The sequence below is a fragment of the Microtus pennsylvanicus genome, chromosome 3 (genome assembly GCF_037038515.1).
Source record: "Microtus pennsylvanicus isolate mMicPen1 chromosome 3, mMicPen1.hap1, whole genome shotgun sequence".
Taxonomy (NCBI): domain Eukaryota; kingdom Metazoa; phylum Chordata; class Mammalia; order Rodentia; family Cricetidae; genus Microtus; species Microtus pennsylvanicus.
The window spans coordinates 42,485,151-42,505,411 of NC_134581.1; the positions used below are offsets into that span (position 1 = coordinate 42,485,151).

Sequence of the window (20,261 nt, forward strand, 5' to 3'; positions counted from 1 at the left end):
CTCCCTGAGGCTAGCCTGGTCCACAAAGCACATTTCAGAACAGTAAGGACTGTTACACGGAGAAATCCTGTCTGGGGAAGCGGGGAGTTTAAAACGGGGTTGCTGGGGTCCGAGAGACGGCTCAGTGGTTACCAGCACTGAGAAGACCAGGGTTCAATTCCCAGCAACCACATGACAGCTAACACCTGAAAGTTACACCACCACCAGGGGAATTGATATTCGCACAAAGACCTCTTTGGGTAGGGCTTCACCCCAGTCCCTGGCTTCCATTTTGGATTACTGGGTGAGGGGGCTGGAGAAATGGCTCAGAGGTTAAGAGCATTGCCTACTTTACCAAAGGTCCTGAGTTCAATTCCCAGCAACCACATGGTGGCTCACAACCATTTGTAATGGAGTCTTGTGCCCTCTTCTGGCCTACAGGGATATACACAGACAGAATATTGTATACATAATAAATAAATATCTTAAAAAAATAAATTAAAAAATGGATTACTGGGTGGAAAATTCCAGTTCAAGCCGCCTCCCCTGGACGTGCCTCAGTCCAAACTCCGCCTCCGCGAAAGCCTGCCAAACTGATGCACCTCTCCAGGGAGGGTCAAGACCACTCCCAAAGGCTTTTTAAACTGCCCCACCCCCAGAACGACCGGGTGGTCTTTCCGTTCTCCTTTCCCCTCTCCATGGTTTCCAGGCTGGCCTCAGTGGTGAGGCCTGATAAGCTACCGGGGAACGTTGGCATCCATTAAAACTCAAGGGCTGACTTAAGCGTGTGTTAGAAATAGCAGGAACACAACCCACACCTCACATCAACTGATGGCTGATGTTTAAGTTTGCTTTATTGTGTGTGATAAAAATAACAGGCCAAAAAAGTCATTTCTATACTTGAACAGTTCTACAAATTGCTACTTGGAGAAATGAAAACAAACAGGTATCCATCCACAAAGGCAGGAAAGGAAACAAATGGGGAGATTTTAAGGAACTGTTTCTCTTCACTTCCAGGGGCGGAAAGCTGGTCTGCCTCTCAGTCAGCAAGCGCCTCTTGCTGGGCGGTTTGCGTATGGGGAATGGGTCCTCAAGAATTTCTCAAGTTCTTTCATTGTCCATGCTGAAAGAGAATCAACACTATCAGTCACGGGGGGAAATGGTATCCAATTCCCTTGATTGGGAACAGGAGGAGCCTCTAGCATGGTGTTAAAGAGAAAGGATCCTGGACCTGGAATCTGGAAAGAGTGGAGCTTAAGGCTGTGAGCTGGGGGGTGAAGGGCCTGGGTGTGTCTGCCCCCGCGCTTTTGTCCTCAAGCGGCTCCTCAGAGACACTACAGTTTCCAGCAGCTAGGACTCTTCCCATGGCTTCCTCCCCGGGTAGGTCTTCAAAGACCCTTACCTCTTTTGAAGTCTTCATTTTTATGCCTTGCTTCCAAGTGCAAGATCACATTTTTCATTCGACGCTGTAGAGAGGGTTCTCCATATATGGTGATTTCAGCCACGTTCCCAGAGTCGCCGGTGTCCACGGTCATCCAAATCGAGCCATCGTACCACTCGGATGGGACTGAGGGTTGCATTCGGCCTAAACAGGTAAAGAGTAGAAAGTAAGAGGGAAGGTGCGGGCTTGGCTGGACTTGACGGAGAGATTGGACTGGAGAATGGCGGCAGGACTTGCTGCCCCTCAAGACTACATACAGGGAACAAACCCACACCGCTGTCAAGGGAAACTCACCAAAAACCCTTTCGGCCACCCAGGTCTCCATGTGGAGCACAACAGGCTCACAGATTTCGTCCTGAGGCCGCCAGGACACAGGTGGAGCGCGAAGCTTCTGGGAGGAAGGGTCCTCCAACGGTCTTTTCGGCTCGTGGTGGGAGTCACTAAATTGGGACTCCATTCTCGAACACTGCAAGGGCAAGGAGCTGCAAATCCTGGCTGGTGGCCTAGCTTTTCAATGAGCGGTCCGACCACGCCCCTTGTTACCACGCCCCTAGCCAGAACCTGCAGGCCAGTAGGCGCCCCGGGGCCACGGGGTCCTGGGCGGGGTTGCGAGTGGGTGGGAAGGGATACTCTGTAGAGTATCCAGACTGGCACATCCTAGGCCTGTCCACCATACTGCTTGCCAACCCTGATAATTTGATTTGGTGACTTGACTTAACCCACCTGCAGTGGTCTAGTTAATTCCGTGTTACTTTCAAAGACATGGGCTCCAGGCGGGCTAGTAGGGTCTGTAGAATGTCTCTCCCGCTGTCTGCTGTCTTCTCCAGCTCTAAACTGTTGCTTTAGAAATCCTTCACGCCATTGTATCATGGTTTAAACTAAATGGTAGACATAGTTATTGAAACACGTTACAAGTTTGGCAAATTTCATTTCTTTCTAAATTCCTAATTCATGTATGCGTGAATTTCCTCCTTCAGTCTAAACCGCCATTTCCTCTCTAGGGGTCTCCTTGGTAAGGTTTAAAAAAAGTCATTTTTAACCTTAATACAACGATACCTGTGTGGTTCCTAGGGGAATCCTCTGTCCAGAGCTCCACTCTGCCCATCAGCAGTGCTGACATGTCTAACAGATCACTGGAAACTTGGGACAACTGGGTCCCTATTGGGCATGAGGTAGAGATGACATTGATGCTCCCACTGGTCCATACATTCGCTTGAGCTCTTCTCCTGAGATGTCCCCAGCTAAAGCTACTGTACAAATGCACACCCAGTCCGTATCACCCAACCTTGTCTCTGTGTTTTCAGACACCCACAGGGAGCTGGAGCTAGCTAGCCACTGTGTGTGTTGTTTGTGGGTATTAATTTTGTGAAGACGTGAGGAAGATAAGAGCCCTGGTCATTCTCATCTGGACGACAGCTGATTCATGATGTCCTTTATGTTGAAGGCAGCGCTGTTAGAATCCTGGGCTCCCAAGTACATATCACTGCACATCCCTGGCAGAGCCCTGGGTTCCCAAGTACACATCACTGCACACCCCTGGCAGAGTCCGTGGAAGCCTCCAAAGAATTAAAATGTCTTTCCTGTTTACCAGGCACGGCTGAGTCAGCTGACCACTGTTTTACCTCATGTGTCTTGGTTTGAGTTTGATTAAGAGGATGGTGGAGGTCATATGACTATTTCTCCCTCATTTTCTTTGTAGCCTAATACATGTTTTTTAAACCCTTTGTACCTGACTCAAACCTGAATTACAACCAAGACTGCTAGCAGTTATCCCCAGAAGGAACCAGTCTGAATGGGTTTCAGTTCAGGCAACAGATTACCTGAGAGATTCATCGTTCCGTTTTCTCTACATTTTATTGTCATCGTCCCTCCACCCCCACCCAGATATGGTTTCTCTGTGTAGCCTGGCTGTTCTGGAACTCACTCTGGAGACTAGGCTGGCCTCCAACTCAGAGATCTGCCAGCCTCTGCCCTGAGAGCTGGTATTAAAAGTGTGGGCCACCATACCTGGCTGTTAATTCATAATTATTGCTTTTAATTTAATTTATTTTGTGGACATTAATGTTTTGCCAGCAAGTATGTGGTATGAGGATGTTGGTTACTCTGGAACATGAGTTACAGACAGTTGTGAACCACCATGTGGGTGCTGGGAATTGAACCTGGGTCCTTTGGAAGAGCAGCTAGTACTCTTAACCACTGAGTCATCTCTCCAGCCCCTAATGCATATTTCCTAAATCCTACGAAATGAGGTGTTTCATTTTGACCCTTTTACATCTGTATAGCACGTACTTTGCTCATTCGTGTCGTCTGTAAGTTGGCAGATGTCTTGGTAGCGATACTACCATGAAGCAATCAATTTTGTTGTGTGTTGGATGATGTCCGGCTGTGCTCTGTGTGGATCTGGAGGAGATGTGGGTAGCAGAGGTGACACACTGTCACCAAGCATGGCCAAGCACTTAGCAGAGGGAAGAGAAGACCATGGTTTAGAACCTGACTGCGCTCTCTGAAAATCCTGTGACAGCCAGAAACCACCTTTGTGTTATGCGTCTGAAGGGACCATTTCCTTTCAGGGCCACATTGTGGCTACTTACAGGCACGAAGCTTTTTCCCCTAAAGCCTGCCCACTGTCGGGCCTCATGGTGATGCTTCATGCCTTGAGCCTCCTAATATTGTTCCTCTGAAGGCTAGTGTATCTTGGCTTTACTTTTCTGTGAAATCTGGAATTTTCTAACATTCTGTTCCTGCTCATGGCCAGGCCTTGGTTAGAGAATAGCTGGTCCTTAGAAGTGTGTTCAGAGGCAACCTCCCATAGAACCTTTCTTCATCCATACCACTACTGTCTTCCCTGGGATACCCTAGTTCTAGGAATCAGTTTTATGACACCCATTTTCTCATGGCAATAAATATTAGCTGAAATTGGTTAAGAGAGGAATGAATTGAGGATGGCTTTGTACTTTCCCCAGTCCACTGCTAGCTATTCTAATGATTCTCTTTTCCTTACCTATATTCATTTCACTAGGTATAGAGGCAATGCCTTCAACTTTGACTTCTCTTACGGTCACTATTTTTTCTTTCTATTTTATTTTTTTTTCTTTTTTATTTGTGTAACAGTCCTATCTGTCCCGAAACTAGTTCTGTAGACTAGGGTGGACTTGAACTCACAGAGATCAACCTGCCTCTGCCTCCCAAGTGCTGGGATTGCAGCATGTGCCACCACTGCCTGGCTGTCCTCAGTTTTCTGAGCAGGGGCTGTGGCATGTGCAAACCCTCAGCCACACACACAGCAATCATAAAGCAGAAAGAGCAAACAGATGTGCAGTCACAGCTGGTCTGCATCATGGAGGGGTTGCTGCCATCCCTGTCTTCCCATCCTCATGCTGCAGTCCCAGCTGTGAGCTGACCAACTCTTTAACTTCAAAGCATCCAGTTGAGGTGCCTGCCATAAAGCTAATATATAACTAATATAACTAACATTGACCCTGAACTGCGAGGAAGAGAATAATAGAGTACTCTCTCTTCTTTTTTTTTGGGGGGGGGAGAAGGAGAGGGTGGTTTTTCAAGATAAGATTTTTTTCTTTGTAGCCTTAGCTGTTCTGGAACTCTGTAGACCAGATCTGCCTGCCTCTGCCTCCTGAATGCTGAGGTTAAAGGCATGCACCACCATGGCTGGGCCTCATTCTATTCAAATATCCTCAGGGTAGAACAGGCACAGTGATGAGGCCATCACTAGGGGGAGGTTGAAGGATCCGGAATGTAAAGCCATTCTTTGCCATATATCAAGTATATTAAGTTCCAGGCTAGGTATGTGTTTCAAGTACCCATTCTCTGCCCATGGTATGGGGGAGACTAACAAAATGAGGTTTTGGAGACAGCTAGTAGGCACAGCACACGAGGACTGAGTTTGTTTTCCAGCACAGACTTAAAAAGCAGGGCATCCATGAAGTGCCTATGATCATAGTGTTGAGCAGGGCGGCGGTGGTGCACAGCTTTAATCCCAGCACTTGGGAGGCAGAGGCGGGCGGGTGGATATCTGTGAGTTCAAGACCAGTCTGGTCTGCCAGAGCTAGTTCCAACACAGTCTCCAAAGCTACATAGAAACCCTGACTCGAACCTCCCTCCCCCCAAAAATCATGGTGTTGTCAATGCAGAGAAAGGAGGGATAGTCCTTGGGGCTCACTGGCCAGCCTAGTAGATGAGGTCTAGATTCAACAAGAGACCCTGTCTCAAAAAAATAAGGCAGAGCTAGCTGTGATGGCCTTAGTCTAAACAGTCTTGAGGCAGAAGCAAAAAGATCTCCAAGTTTGAGCTCTGTCTGGTTTATGTTAGCAATCTCCAGGTCATCCAAGAAGACCCCAGGTTGGTTGTTTATTTTATTTTATTTTAAAGGTGAAGAGATCTTACGGAAGACAACAATTGTCGACCTCTGGAAACTCCATGTATTTCTTTCTTTCTTTTTTTTTTTTTTTTTGGTTTTTCGAGGCAGGGTTTCTATGTGGTTTTGGAGCCTGTCCTGGAACTAGATCTTGTAGACCAGGCTGGTCTCGAACTCACAGAGATCCGCCTGCCTCTGCCTCCCGAGTGCTGGGATTAAAGGCGTGCGCAACTCCATGTATTTCTATACAGGTACATACATATATACATACACACACACACACACACACACACTCAGAGGCTCTCATACACAAAGTGTATTAAGTTATAAAGCTCACAGAAACCTAACATTGTCTTCCAGGATAGGCTCCCAAGCAACAGAGAAACCCTATCTCTTAAACAAAACAAACAAGCAAAAAAACTAATATTGGCAACTGGATTATAAACAAACATAAAGTGTTAAATGTTTTAATTTCTTTGGGTACCACAACAAAATGACACAAAGTAGATAGCTTAAACACCAGAAATTCATGTCTTTAATCTGGGAGTTAGAATTTGTAAATGGAACTGTTGATCCCTAGGTTTGACGTCTGGGTCCACTCGGGTTGTCACATGATCTTACCTCTGGGTTCCCACCTTTGTCCACATGTCCTTTCCCTATGAGCATGTGCTCACGGGTATAGTGATAGGACTTAGTTTTATATTCATTGCCTTAATTTTTTTCCCCCAAAGCCAGGCATGGTGCACAGTGCACGCCTTTAATTTCAGCACTTGGGAGGCAGTGGCAGGCGGATCTCTGTGAGTTCCAAGCTAGCCTAATCTACAAAGTGAGTTCCAGGATATCCAGGGCTGTTATACAGAGAAAACTTGTCTAGAAAAACCAAAAAAATAAATTTTTTCCCAGTACTTCTTTTCTTCTGTGTCTCTGTTTTGTCCCATGTGCATCTGCTCCCGTTGTCCAGAAGAGGGCATCAGATCCCAGGGACCTGAAAACCATTGTGAGCCAACAAATAGGTTCTGAAACTGAAACCTTGCTCCTCTGGAGGAGCAGCAAGAGTTTGTAACTGTTGAGGTAACTGCTGAGCCATCATGCCAAGCCCTGCAGGCTGGAAACATGGCTCCGTGGCTGAGAACACCAGTTGCTCGTCCAAAGGACCCAGCTTTGATTCCCAACACCCACATGGAGGCTAATAACTGCTTATAACTCAAGTTAGAGGGGTTCTGATGCCCTTTTCTGGCCTCTCCAGGCACATGTGATACACAGACACACAAGGATGCAGGCAGAACACCGGCAAGCAAACAAGTCTTTATCTGAAAATTCACTCACAGTCTGTGGACCTGAGTTAAGACTTAAGAACAAGCAAATCAATGCAAACTAATGGTAGAAGTATCAGAAGGTCCAGAAGTTACTGGAAAAGTAGATTTAAGAATGCTTGTTACAGCCCGGCGGTGGTGGCGCACGCCTTTAATCCCAGCACTCGGGAGGCAGAGGCAGGCGGATCTCTGTGAGTTCGAGGCCAGCCTGGTCTACAAGAGCTAGTGCCAGGTCAGGCTCCAAAGCTGCAGAGAAACCCTGTCTCGAAAAACAAACAAACAAACAAACAAAAAGAATGCTTGTTACAGGGCTGGAGAGATGGCTCAGAGGTTAAGAGCTTCACCTGCTCTTCCAAAGGTCCTGAGTTCAATTCCCAGAAACCACATGATGAATCACAATCATCTGTAGTGGGGTCTGGTGCCCTCTTGTGGCCTGCAGGCATACATGTAGACAGAATATTGTATACATAATAAATAAATAGATATTTTTAAAAAAAGAATGCTTGCTACAGCAATCTGCTTAATAAATGAAATATTTAATATATTTTTTGATAGGCATAGGTATTTATTAAGAAAGAGAGAGAGAGAAAGGGGGGGGAGAGGCAAAGCCCCGTGTGTACACCGGGAGAGAAAACAGGAAGAGAGAAATATTTAATATTTTTTATAGAATTCACTTCCGGAAAAAAGGATGATAAGTTTCTGTGAGACAAGGCAGGTATTTCTATGCTTTTTGGTTGTTGTTTAGTTTTTTTTGTTGTTGTTTTGTTTTTTTGAGACAGGGTTTCTCTGTGTCTAGCTGTCCTAGAACTAGCTCTTGTAGATGATCAGGTTGTCTAGGAACTCAAGGAATTCTGCCTGCCTTTGTCTCCCAAATGCGGGAATTAAAGGCCTGTGTCACCACTGCCCAGCAGGAGCTTCTATGCTTAGCACATGGGATAGGGATGAAGAAACAGGCAGCCTAAAATTGGCTTAACAACAATAAAAATGCATAGGCTAAATTTTTGAGAGGTAAGAGCATGAAGACACTGCTAATAATGGAATACTGTTTATACATATATTTGCACAGATTACTGAAATCTGTTTTTACATTCACCAGGCTCAGTCCTAAGGAGCATGGGTACATGCTCACACTCTCACTAGCATTTAAAGCCAGGAAAGAAATGGATAAAGTTGACAACATAAAAGAAGCAATGTTCGGTGTGTGTGTGTGTGTGTGTGTGTGTGTGTGTGTGTGTGTGTGTGTGTGTAAATCATCTATAAAGAGTTAGAACACGGGGGCTGGAGAGATAGCTCAGTGGTTAAGAGCACTGACTGTTCTTCCAGAGGACCTGGGTTCAATTCCCAGCACCCACATGGCAGCTCACAACTGATCTGACACCCTCACACCAATGCACATAAAATAATAAAAAGTTACATGAACCATAACTTTTTTTTTATATTTATCTATTTATTATGTCTACAGCATTCCTTTCATGTGTGCCTGCAAGCCAAAAGGGGGCGCCAGGTCTCATTATAGGTGGCTGTGAGCCACCATGTGGTTGCTGGCAATTGAACTCAGGACTTCTGGAAGAGCAGTCAGTGCTCTTAACCACTGAGCCATCTCTCCAGCCCCCATAAAAATAATTTTTTTAAAAAAGAGAAGACACCACAACCAGCTAACCACAACTTTGTCTAATTCCAGAGTTCCTGCACTATTATTATTCAATTGTTTTAAGACCAAGTCTCACTGTGTAGCTCTGGCTAGCCTGGAACTTGCCATGTAGACCAGGCTGGGACTGAACTCACAATCATCTGCTTGCCTCTGCCTCCCCAGTGCAGGTTACAGCCCTGTGTCCCCAAGTCGTGCCTCATGCACTTCTGTGCCAAGATTTCCACTTCCTGAAAGTGGTGAGAGCAAGGGTAGGTGTGGCCCTGCAGACTGACTGTCACAGTGGCATGGGCAAGGGAAAGCAGCACGGGCCATGAACGCCGCTGCCACATCACAGACATCAGCTTGTTGTGTGAAAGACTATTCCTGGGGTGACACGGGACACAGTCAACCTACCCCTGCCGGGAACCCACAACAGACCACAGCCACTAATTGCTGCACACGAGTGCTGCCTGGTGACCCAGTGACTTTAACTGGAGTCACAGGAGTATGTGAGGGTGGCTTACAGGAGCAGTGAGGACCCAAGAGCAGCTGCAGCCCTCAGCCTCCCCAACACGGGGTCAGGAGAGCTACAAGCTGGAGCTCTTATTCCTAGGCATGGCTTGACAGGTCCAAGGATCTGCTCTTGGCAGCTCAGCCAGCCAGCCTCCCTCTTCCAGCTGGTGTTCAGTTTCAGGAACCCTGGGAAGAGGTTGGTGAGTCTTCAGTGTCCCCAGACAAGCAAAGTCTGTTTCCCTCCTGAATGTCCCCCACTCTCAGGAGAAGAGAACGCTGCAATGGAAGAAACATCAGGAAAACACAGGGACAGCCAACTCTGAGGCCTGTGACCTTAGCTTGCTCAAGGTCCGTTAGCTGGTTTATCGTGATGGATGATGAAGTAGGCAGTATACCTCGTGTTTGGAAAACTCTCTGAGCCCACACACCTGCTGCTCTCCAAGATTAAAGGGCAGTGACAAGTGATTGCCCTAAAGCATGCTTTAACAGATAGCGTGTTAGAGATGCAGCCCCTGTGCCCGTGCTCGGGAATCCCCTGAGAAGCGGCCTAGAGCAGTTTTGAGAACTCCCAAGGTAAATCTGTGCACACCTTAAATCAGTGGTTCTCAACCTTCCTAATCCTGTGACCCTTTAATACAGTTCATGTTGAGATTACTCCAACCATTATATTATTTTGTTGCTACTTCATAATTAATTTTGCTACTCTTTTTTTCTTTGTTTCATTTTGCTTCTGTTTTGTTCTGTTTTGTTTTGTTTGGCACAGGCTTTCTCTGTAGCTTTAGTGCCTGTCCTGGAAGCCAATGTTAGGTTCTGTGAGCTTTATAACTTAATATACTTTGTGTATGAGAGAGAGAGAGAGAGAGAGAGAGGCAGAGACAGAGAGAGAGAGAGACAGACAGAGAGACAGAGACAGAGAGACAGAGAGAGAGAGTGAATGTGTACATTCCTGTTCACATGTACCTGTAGAGAAATACATGGAGTGTCCAGAGAACAACAATTGTTGTTCCTCTTAAGATCTCCCCACCTTTAAAAAACAACAACAACAACAAAAACAAAAACGAAACAAAAAAAACCAACCCAGGGTCTCACTATAGGGCCTGGATTTCCTGGAGCTTGCTAATATAAACCAGACTGACATCAAACTTTTTAGATCTTCCTGCCTCTGCCTCCCGAGTGCTGGGATTAAAGATGTGCACCACCACCACCCTGCTCAACACTATGATTATAGGTACTTCATGGATGCCCTGCTTTTTAAGTCTATGCTGGAAAACAAACTCAGTCCTTATGTGCTGTGTCCACGAGCTGCTCCCAAACCTGAGTTCAAATCCCAGGTCCCACATTGTGCATGGAGAGAACCAACCGGCTTCTAAACTGCCCTTGACTGCCTCCACAAGTGTGTGCACACACTTGTACCTGGGACAAATGGCTGGGTGCCTATTCAACACACTCTTTAGTCCCTACCTATGATAGGGTGTGGCTGGCATACCCCACCTCACCTTAAATTTCTCCATCCCAGGGGCTGGACTGCCCTTCCTTTTATAATCCAGCCGTTTTGGTTGCCTGCCCTTTCTGGTCTACTCTCTTGGCCAGTTTCTTGGCCCAGCTGCTTTCTCTCCTCCCCTCCCCGCTCTCCTCACATGGCTAAGGTATATGTACACTCTGGGCTCCCCCAATGTCCCCGCTTCTGGCTATGTTCTCACACATCTACAGGAAACGTTCTCCCCCACACCTAGAAGCTGTCACACCCTTTCCTTTTTTATTTATTTTTATTTTTTTTTTACTTCATTAACCTACACAAAAAATATTTTCAATAGAATGAAAACTGTGGAAGAGTGGAGCGTGTAGATCCTTGGTTTTGCTTTGGAGCAGGGAGAGCTCAGCTTTAGGAGGCCTTAGCGCTCTTTGGAAAGATCCAGATTTTGGTCTTTTAATACCTATGTAATCCTGTAATTCCATCTTCAGGGGATCTGACCTCTGGCCTACATAACCATCTAAACTCTCACACACATACTTCCACACAGCATTCTTAACCATGGAGCCGTCTCTCAAGACCCCTCTTTTTTGTTGTTGTTGAGACAGGGTCTCACAACATAGCTCAGTGTGGTTCTGAACCCAGGTTCCTCCTACCTCAGCCTCCCAAGTGCTTATTCCAGCCACTCTAGATATTTCTGAACAACTTTGTAATATACTTCATATTTGTTCTCTCCATTGCAATGAAATAGTATTTGAGTCAAGAATATTTGCACAGCATTTTAATGTCCCTTTATTTATTTATTGTGTTTTTTTTTTGTTTTTTTTTTTTTTTTGAGACAGGGTTTCTCTGTGTAACAGACCTAGCTGTCCCAGAACTCTCTTTGTAGACCAGGATGACCTTGAACTCACAGAGCTCTGCTTGCCTCTGCTGGGATAAAAGGCTGGCTACTGTCTCTTTAATCTACTAATAAAAGGCCCCTCTGACTTTCTTTGTTTACATCACAATTGATAAACCAGTTGTCCCTTTGTTGTATTGTTTCTATTCTAAAGCCACTTGTTTCTAGTCTAAAGCAACGTTGCTCCCTACATTCTAAGTACCTACTTTTCGAGCACCTTCTTCCAACAATTTTTAGCAATTAGTGATCATTTTCTTATAGATTAGGCTGGCCTCGAACTCACAGAGATTTGCCTGCCTCTGCCTTACAAATGCTGGGATTAAAGGTATGCGTCACCACCGATCGGCTCCGACTTCTATTCTTAAATTCCCTGTTTGGAAGAACAACTACAGTTGTTAGTTTAGGATGGCTGGGCTGATGGTGGACTGACATTGTCTTCCAAGGGCGCAGCCTGAAGGTGCAAGCCGGGAGTCTGAGATTGGGCTCCGAAGTGGGAGGACCCTAGTGGGTGTGGTCTAGCCAGCCACCGCCCTCACAGGTGCTGGGGTTGTGGGCCACAAGGTTGATCCTGAACTAGTCTCCGCTGCGAACTGGTTGCTTGCGGAGGAACTGAGATGGGAACTTCCCGGACCCGTAAAGATATCCCACCATGGGTGAAAATTCCTGAAGACCTGAAAGATCCAGAAGTATTCCGAGTCCAGACACTGGTGTTAAAATTTCTGTTTGGTGAGTGGCAAGTCTTGTCCCGGTTGCCAAGCTCAGGCCCAGGCTCCCTGGCCTGGACCGCTCATTTCCTTTCTCCAACAGGCCCACACGGCTCTCGAATCCCTCACTTCGAGAAGGTGAGCCAGGCTATGTTCGAACTGAAGACCCTGGAGTCTTCCGAACTCACCGAGGTCTTAGTTTACGGCTCTTACAACCACAAGCTTCGGGCCAAATGGATGCTTCAGTCCATGGCTGAGAGGTACCGCCTACGCCAGGAGAGAGGTGAGACTCCGACCAAGGCTCATGCCTCCACCACGCTGACCTCCCTTCTCCACTGCCTGCATGCCCCGAAGGGTGACCTGCCGTGGGCATCACCTGGAACCCCTTGCTCTCTGGGCAGTCTCTGAGAATCTTTTAGTGGTTGGGGCCGCAGAGGTGTGTGTAAGGTAATAAGAGGGGGTTGGGACTGGTCCCTCTGGGTAGGGTTATCCGAGGTAACTGTGTCTCCCCCACTCCAATCTCCAGGCTTCTAGGAGAACGTTAGAACTGGCCTAGTGGTGCCTGGTTCCAGACCCAGAATACTGGACTCCGCTTAGAGAGTCACAAAAAGAAGCGTTAGAGGCGGTGAATCGGGAGGGCTCCTATTGTTCCCCTGCACTTAATCCTGTCGGTGTTTCTCATGCAGGAATGCTCCACCTGGAGGAAGCCTTGAAGACCCTGGAACTAGGAAAGTGTTTGGAGTGAAGCCTGTTTGTAGGCAGTGTGACTGATTAGGCTGTGGCCAGTTTTGGCCTGGTTCTGGTGTGTGTTTTTTTACTTTGATAAATCTGGTGTGTGTTTTTTACTTTGATAAATCCTTCGCGGACTAACGAGCTATTCCTGGATCCCTGCCTTGCAGTGAGGTCTGATGAAACTGTCTCTTTCCAAGGTTGCTAGTAAATAATAAACAGTAAAATTTAAATAAATCAGATAGCTTCTTGACTGTGTATCTAATGGATCGAAGGCCACAGTTCTACATCCGAAGATGCACCACGAAGGTGTGAATCTTAAGCTTAACCCTTACAGCTTGTCACTGGACTGAGATCCTAGGGAAGTGTATGCCATGCGGTCTGGAGTTCAGCTGGTTGATCATGAAGAATCAAAAGCTCTAAAGGGCACCGATGGAAAATAATATTTGCATGCTCTCCATCCTTAAGAATATGGAAGAGCCAGAGCCCTTTCCAGTGCACCTTTGTATCCTTGTAAATGCCTCGACAGAGTACAGCTTGTGGGATCTTTTGTTTCTTGTTTTTTTTTTTCTCTTGTTTTTGTTTTGTTTTGTTTTTTCAAGACAGAATTTCTCTGTAGCTTTGGGCCTGTCCTGGAACTTGCTCTTGTAGACCAGTGGTCTCGAACTCACAGAGATCCACCCATCTCTGCTGGGATTAAAGGCGTATGTGCCACCACAGCCCAGACTCTTGTTTTGTTTTGGCTTGTGGGATCTTCTGGCTTCTGCATTGAACCTGTTGTGAAATCCTGTCCACTTGTAATACCGGTTGTGAATCGCTGCATTAGTCACCAAAGGGAAGGTGGATTTAGACGGCTGTAGTACCGCTGATGTAGGTATTTCAGTTTACCCTAGCATCTAATTTGATAACCTAAAATAAATCCCACTTTAGGGAGCTTTCTGGCTCTATGGCCTTAGGCAAGTTGTTTACCCCGCACCCCCCTCCCCCAACTACCTTTAACTTAACGTAAGCAGGGTCTCAAGGCACCTGGGAGGCAGGAGGATCAGGAAGGAGTTCATGGCCAGTATCAACTACAAAGCAAGTTCTAGTCGAATCTAGGCTCTATCCCTACCTCAAAACAAAACTGTATGTGTTCTTACCCAAATACACATATATATAGGGTACTTAGAAACTAGCATCATATGTAGCAATAAGTACTACCTTGCAGAGACTGACAGTACTGGGAGGAAAACCGTAGTCTGTTGAGATAAACCCAGTGTGTCCACAACGGCTTTCTCGTTCTGACCTGCAAGGAAAGCATTATTTGCCCTGTGGCTCAGGATCTCTTGCCCCCACTTCCCATACACGCCTGCCACCACACCCTGTGCCAAGTCTTCATTGAGTCTCCCCATCCAACTAAAAAACCCAAACGCCTCTTCCCCACTAGGCCCTAAGCAATCTCACCTGTGTATAATAGGCTTTATTTTCTGCCCCATTTTATCCTCGTCGTTTTTGTTTTTAGGAAGGGTCTCGCTGTGTAGCCCTGGGTGGCTTGGAATTCCTTGGACGGTAGACCAGGCTGTCTTTGAACTATGGGGAACACCAGAAGCCAGGTTTATTTCCGTTGGGAGCCCCGCCTGAAGGTTGGCTTTCTTCTCGACATTCATGAACCTGGCAGTGTTAGTTCATTTTTACTTTTTCTTCACTAGAATATGAATTTAAGGCAATTAAAAAAAAAGAGGCAATAGAGTATAGCAAAAAAAATACTTAGGGCAGTGTGATTAGACACGGAGACAGACTGCCTGTCTTTAAATCTGTCAGCATTGTGCTTCTGTCTTCAATCCTCTGTGAGGATAAGGATTGTAGAGGGAAACAAATGAGTTTCAGCTGTCCTTCCTGAACCTCTGTCAAATCAGGATATCCGACACAAGAGTGATCAGATCACCATATACACATACACATTTATACACATTTATATCACCATGAGAGATACACATCACCACATACATACACACGTATACTCACTCAGTTATATCGCCATGAGAGATACATATCATCATATACATACACATGTATACTCAGTTATATCACCATGAGAGATACACATCACCTATACATACACACATGTACTCATTTGAATTACCATTGAGATATATCACCATGTACATAAATATATAAATATCTACATAAACACACCATCAATGAGATAAATTCACATACACACAATCTTTGAGATATATCTATCACCATACACCAACACTGAGATACATAATACATCTAAGTATGGTCATTGATATATATTTCTTTTGATTTTGTTTTTTGGGGGGCAGGTTCTTATGTAGCACAGACTCTCAAACATCAATCTTCCTGTCTCAGCCTCCTGACTATTGGGATTACAGATATAAGTGCCATTCCTGTGTTCAATAAATATTTTTCTTTAATTTTTAATTTAAAAATTAAGTTTTGTATGTTTTGTATATGCATCTATGGGAATAGCATGTGAGTGGATTGTCATAAGAGGGTGCTGGATCCCCTGGAAATAGGTGGTGATGAGCTTACCATGTGGATGCTGGGAACTGAACCCAAATCCTCTGCAAAAGCCTAAGTGCTCTTAACCACTGACCCATCTCTCCAGCCCGATGATAAATATTGGTTTTTGTTCTTTTTTTTTGTTTTTTAAGACAAAGTTTCTTTGTGTAGTTCTGGCTGTCCTGGAACTAGCTCTGTTGACCAGGCTGGTCTTGAACTCGCAGAGATCCGCCTGCCTCTGTCTCCCAAGTGTGCCACCACAGTCCAGCAACCATAAATATTGCTAATCCACCAATGAGAGACTGTTCTTGTTTCATTGCCTTAATGGGCTAGACTTCTCCCATCTCGGCTCTGAAGGAGGTACTCTAGCCTGAACCCCTACCTTCTCCAAGGTTCCTGTCACGGGGCTCTCTAAGACAGTACCCCAGACAGCCTTTATACAGTTTTCTGGTGTCATCAGATGCCATATATCCTGTGGGTCTCTCAAAAGACAAATGCATGTTTAGCTTGCTAAGGGACCAGTCATTCACTACATTAAGCCCTTTGAATCTCATTCTTGAGAATCCTGACTTGAACTTTCTGGACCATTCAGATATTTTGAAGGAAATAAAAGCTTTGGGTTTTGGTTGTTATTATTATTAATCTTTTTAAATTTTAGTTATGTATATGAGTGTTTTTCCTGCATATGTGCCTGTGTACTGTTTGTATTTATGGTGGCTGAGAGGTCAGAAAAGGCTTCAGATCTCCAGAAACTGGAGTTGTGAGCCACCTTGGAAGGAGCCTGCTTGGAAGCAGACCCAGGGCCTCCTAAGAGCAACAAGTGCTCTTAATCAGGTAAACAGTTAGGCCACGCCTCCAGTTCCTGTTTTAAAATGAGCCTGGTGGTCCACTGTAATCCCAGCACTCCAAAGGTAGAGGCTGGAGAACCAGGAGTTTGAGGTCACTGCAAGCTACTTTTGGAGGTCATCTTTGTCTACAAGACACCGTGACTTCAAACAAACACGTAAACAGGCTTGGTTGGGGAGGATGGGACGGCAGAGAAACTGGTGGAGTTCGCCCAGCATCCTTGAAGCTGTGGATTTGATTCCTAAGCATTTCAAAAATTTGACAAGGTGGTAGGTATTTTTTTTTTTCCCCGAGACAGGGTTTCTCTGTGTAGCTTTGGTGCCTATCCTGGAACTTTCTCATTTCCAAGTGCTTTTAAAAAGTGGTATTTATGTGTTGATGTGTGTGTGTGTGTGTGTGTGTGTGTGTGTGTGTGTGTGTGTGTGTGTGTGATATTACTATAAAAGAGGGCATCTTGCTGGGCTTGGAGCTCTCCTTTCAACCACAGGTTCTGGAGTTAAGACTCAGATCATCAGGGATGGCAGCAAGTGCCTGTACCTGTTGAGTCACCTTGCTTGCCCTGCTTGCTTTTTGAGACAGGGTCTCACTGTGTAGCCCAGTCTTGCCTCGAACTGTGGCAATCCTCCTGCTTTAGACTCCTGGGTGCTGGGATTATAGGCATGATCCATCTCCCAGCCAGGGTTTCTCAATTATAAATGTAGATTATTTTCTTCTTTCCATCCTGTCAGCTCGGCCATTTAATTAGCTCCCTCTCATAGGGCCGTTCAGTAGTCTCGACCTTTTGTCTTGACAGGTGCGTTGAACTCATCGAATGCTGTTGTTTTGCCAACAAGTCTGTAGGATAAATTCTAGGGGCAAATTACCATCATAAATGAGGTCAGGAACAAAGCTCCTGTGGTATGAACTGTGGCAGAACACCCGCCTGGCAGCATGCAAGACCCTAGCTTCAATCTCCAGGACCAAAAACAGGGCACAAACAAAAACAAAGACCTCACAATTGCCAGCTGTAACCACTTTCCTTTAGTGACAGTGGCAACAGTCTCACTCCTAGAAACAATACAGGCCAGAGCACTGGACTGTTTCCTCACCCAGGCAACCCCCCCCCCCCTCTGCTGGTAGGTGCAGTATTTTCTTCAGTGCTTGCTCAAGCACCCTGGAAAGGATCAGCTGACGATGAAAGGGTGTGAGTGGCAAAGCTAACTGAGCTTGAAGTTCAAGACCGCCCTGGAGAAGAGAGTATTTAGAATCTGACCTTGCAGACTCCTTGCAGACTGGGAGGAGGCCCAACAAAGAATCTTCAGCCCTAGTAACAAAAGCAAGAACGCTTTAAGAAAGTTCAAAGGAAGAGTTTGGGAAGTAAGAGCATAAAGGTTAATTTATTATTTGAAATGGTTTTTCTTAATTTCTAGACTTCGAAAAACTGATTATGGAAGACAACAAACAAAACACTCTCCCACCCCAACTTTTGTTGTTATGTAAATGAAAGGGGTCAAGCCCTACAGGTAGCCTGGAGCTGTTTGTGGGAGGCGTTCAAAGGGAGCTGACTGGGAAGGTGTGGCTTGTCACGTCTATAATCAACACCTTGGGGAGAAGGGGACTAGAAGACCTGAAGTTTAGCCAGGGCTTTGCGTATGCACCAAGAACAACCACCCCAAAAGAAACACCACAAAAAACCCAATACTACCCTTCTTAATAAAAGCCAAACAAAATGGCTAACAACAATACCAAAAACCAAGGCTAATTAGGGAGCCTTGAACATCCTACAGTTAAGAAAATCAAGTCATCAACTGTAAGAGACCCTGCTTCATCTCACACAGACAAACCAAACCAAACCAAAACATAGTGATCGAATCTTTTAAGCTGTATTTTATTCCCAGAGCCGGCAATCTGAGAGACTGATGGATTTGAGTCCCAAGGATCTGTCTTCCCTCTCCTTTAGCCAGCGACTCTTACAGGGAGAGAAAACAAAGGCAGTCAGCCTTCTCTAACTTGAGTCTTGTCCCTCTGGTCATGCGACTCAGGTCTTCCCTCTGAGGATTGGGGCGGTACTTTTCTCCACATCTTTCTCTGTAGAAAGTTTCTCTGTTCTAGGTGCATAGGCCATGTCAGTTGGCCCTTCCTCTTGAGCCAGTCCTTAGGATGACTCAGGACTGAGGCTAACAAAACAAACAAATCATTAGCAATGTGTGCAGGTAGAAATGTGGTCTTAAGTACAGGGTATGCAGTGTCCTATCACAGGCCTCCTAAGGGTTAGTATTTCTGTGTTTAAGTGTATGTAATAATTCTGAGGGGTATAGGAAAAACTTTGTTCCTTGGGTGGGCAGATACAGGAGGAGACGCTCCTTGCCAGGGTCTGATGCTCCCTCACCCTCTCTTAAAGTATCTGGGAAGTTGATTGAGACAATCTTCAGCCTCTACAGAAGGGAGGGCGCTGCCTTCTAGTGGCTTCTAGTCTGGTAGGAATCCTATGGATCCTAGGATCCACGAAATAACTTCAGTGTTAAATGCAACAAGGAGTGACCGCCTGGGATAGAACCGGGGAGGAAAGCACTCCGCCGGAGGACTTCATCTCTGGGAGAACCCTAAGGACCTACTATCCAAAAAAAAAAAAAAAAAGCAGAGCACCCCCTGCTGGAGACCTGGGAAATAAGGGCGGCTCAGCATGGTTGCAACCAGGAGGGAACCACAGGGAGGCAGGTGTGCAGGGTCTGGAATCTTCCTAAGAGATGAAACAAGCTAAGGGAAGGAGGTGATTTGCTAGCCATCCAGAATCAACTAAGCAGTTTGGTTCCCTCTGTCTTCCAACTGGGATCTCAATTCACATCCCCACTTCTCTCAACCCCACGGCTCCTACGGATTGATTTACTGTAAATCCATTTTTGTTTCTCGATACTGAGCAGAGTCCAGGGCCTCACATATGTTAAGCACCCACCGTACCACTCAGCTATAGAACTGAGTGCATGCTTTTCCATCTCTGTGGGAGCACCATTGTAGGACAACATTGGGAATGTGAGGGAATGTTTTCTTTTTTCTTTTTTTTTTTTTTTGGTTTTTTTGAGACAGGGTTTCTCTGTAGCTTTGGAGCCTGTCCTGGAACTAGCTCTTGTAGACCAGGCTGGTCTCAAACTCACAGAGATCCGCCTGCCTCTGCCTCCCGAGTGCCGGGATTAAAGGCTTGAGCTGCCACCGCCCAGTTTGAGGGAACATTTTCAGACAAGTATCCAGAATGTTATTTACATGGAGGAAATTTGAAACAATAACTTGTTTGTAGTTGTTGGTTTTTGCTCTTTTGGCTTTTGGAGGGTTCTTTGCTTTTGGAGGGTCTGCCACCCAGCTCCCAAGTCATGACATGGAGGCTTATTCTTTCTTATAAAAGCCTTAGCTTGTCTTGTTTCTAGCCAGCTTTTTTTTTTTTTTTTTTTTTTTTTTTTTTTTTGGTTTTTTGAGACAGGGTTTCTCTGTAGCTTTGGAGCCTGTCCTGGCACTTACTCTGTAGACCAGGCTGGTCTCGAACTCACAGAGATCCACCTGCCTCTGCCTCCCGAGTGCTGGGATTAAAGGCGTGCACCACCACTGCCCAGCTAGCCAGCTTTTCTTATATTAAGTTGCTCCATCTATCTTTTGCTTCGTGCTTTTATCTTTTTCTATTTCTGTATACCCCTCTTTCCTTTTTTCTCCTTGACTTGCTGTGTAGCTGGGTGGCTGGCCCCCTGATGTCTTCCTCTCCTTGTTCTATCTTGCTCCTTCGATCTCTCTACCCAGATTTCTCCTATTTATTCTCTCTTCTCCTGCCTTGCTATTGGCCATTCAGCTCTTTATTAGACCTAAAGGCAGACAAGGAATCACAACTTCACAGA

The 20,261-nt window shown here is 45.8% G+C and overlaps 1 protein-coding gene across 1 annotated transcript; it reads left to right on the forward strand.

Annotated features, from left to right (window-relative positions):
• The first annotated feature begins 12,231 nt into the window (after positions 1 to 12,231).
• On the forward strand, positions 12,232 to 13,066 carry Dppa5 (developmental pluripotency associated 5). The gene is made up of 3 exons (XM_075967741.1): positions 12,232 to 12,343; positions 12,425 to 12,604; positions 13,008 to 13,066. Exons 1-3 carry the CDS (start codon positions 12,232 to 12,234, stop codon positions 13,064 to 13,066), a joined length of 351 nt encoding a protein of 116 aa, XP_075823856.1.
• The last annotated feature ends 7,195 nt before the right edge of the window (positions 13,067 to 20,261 follow it).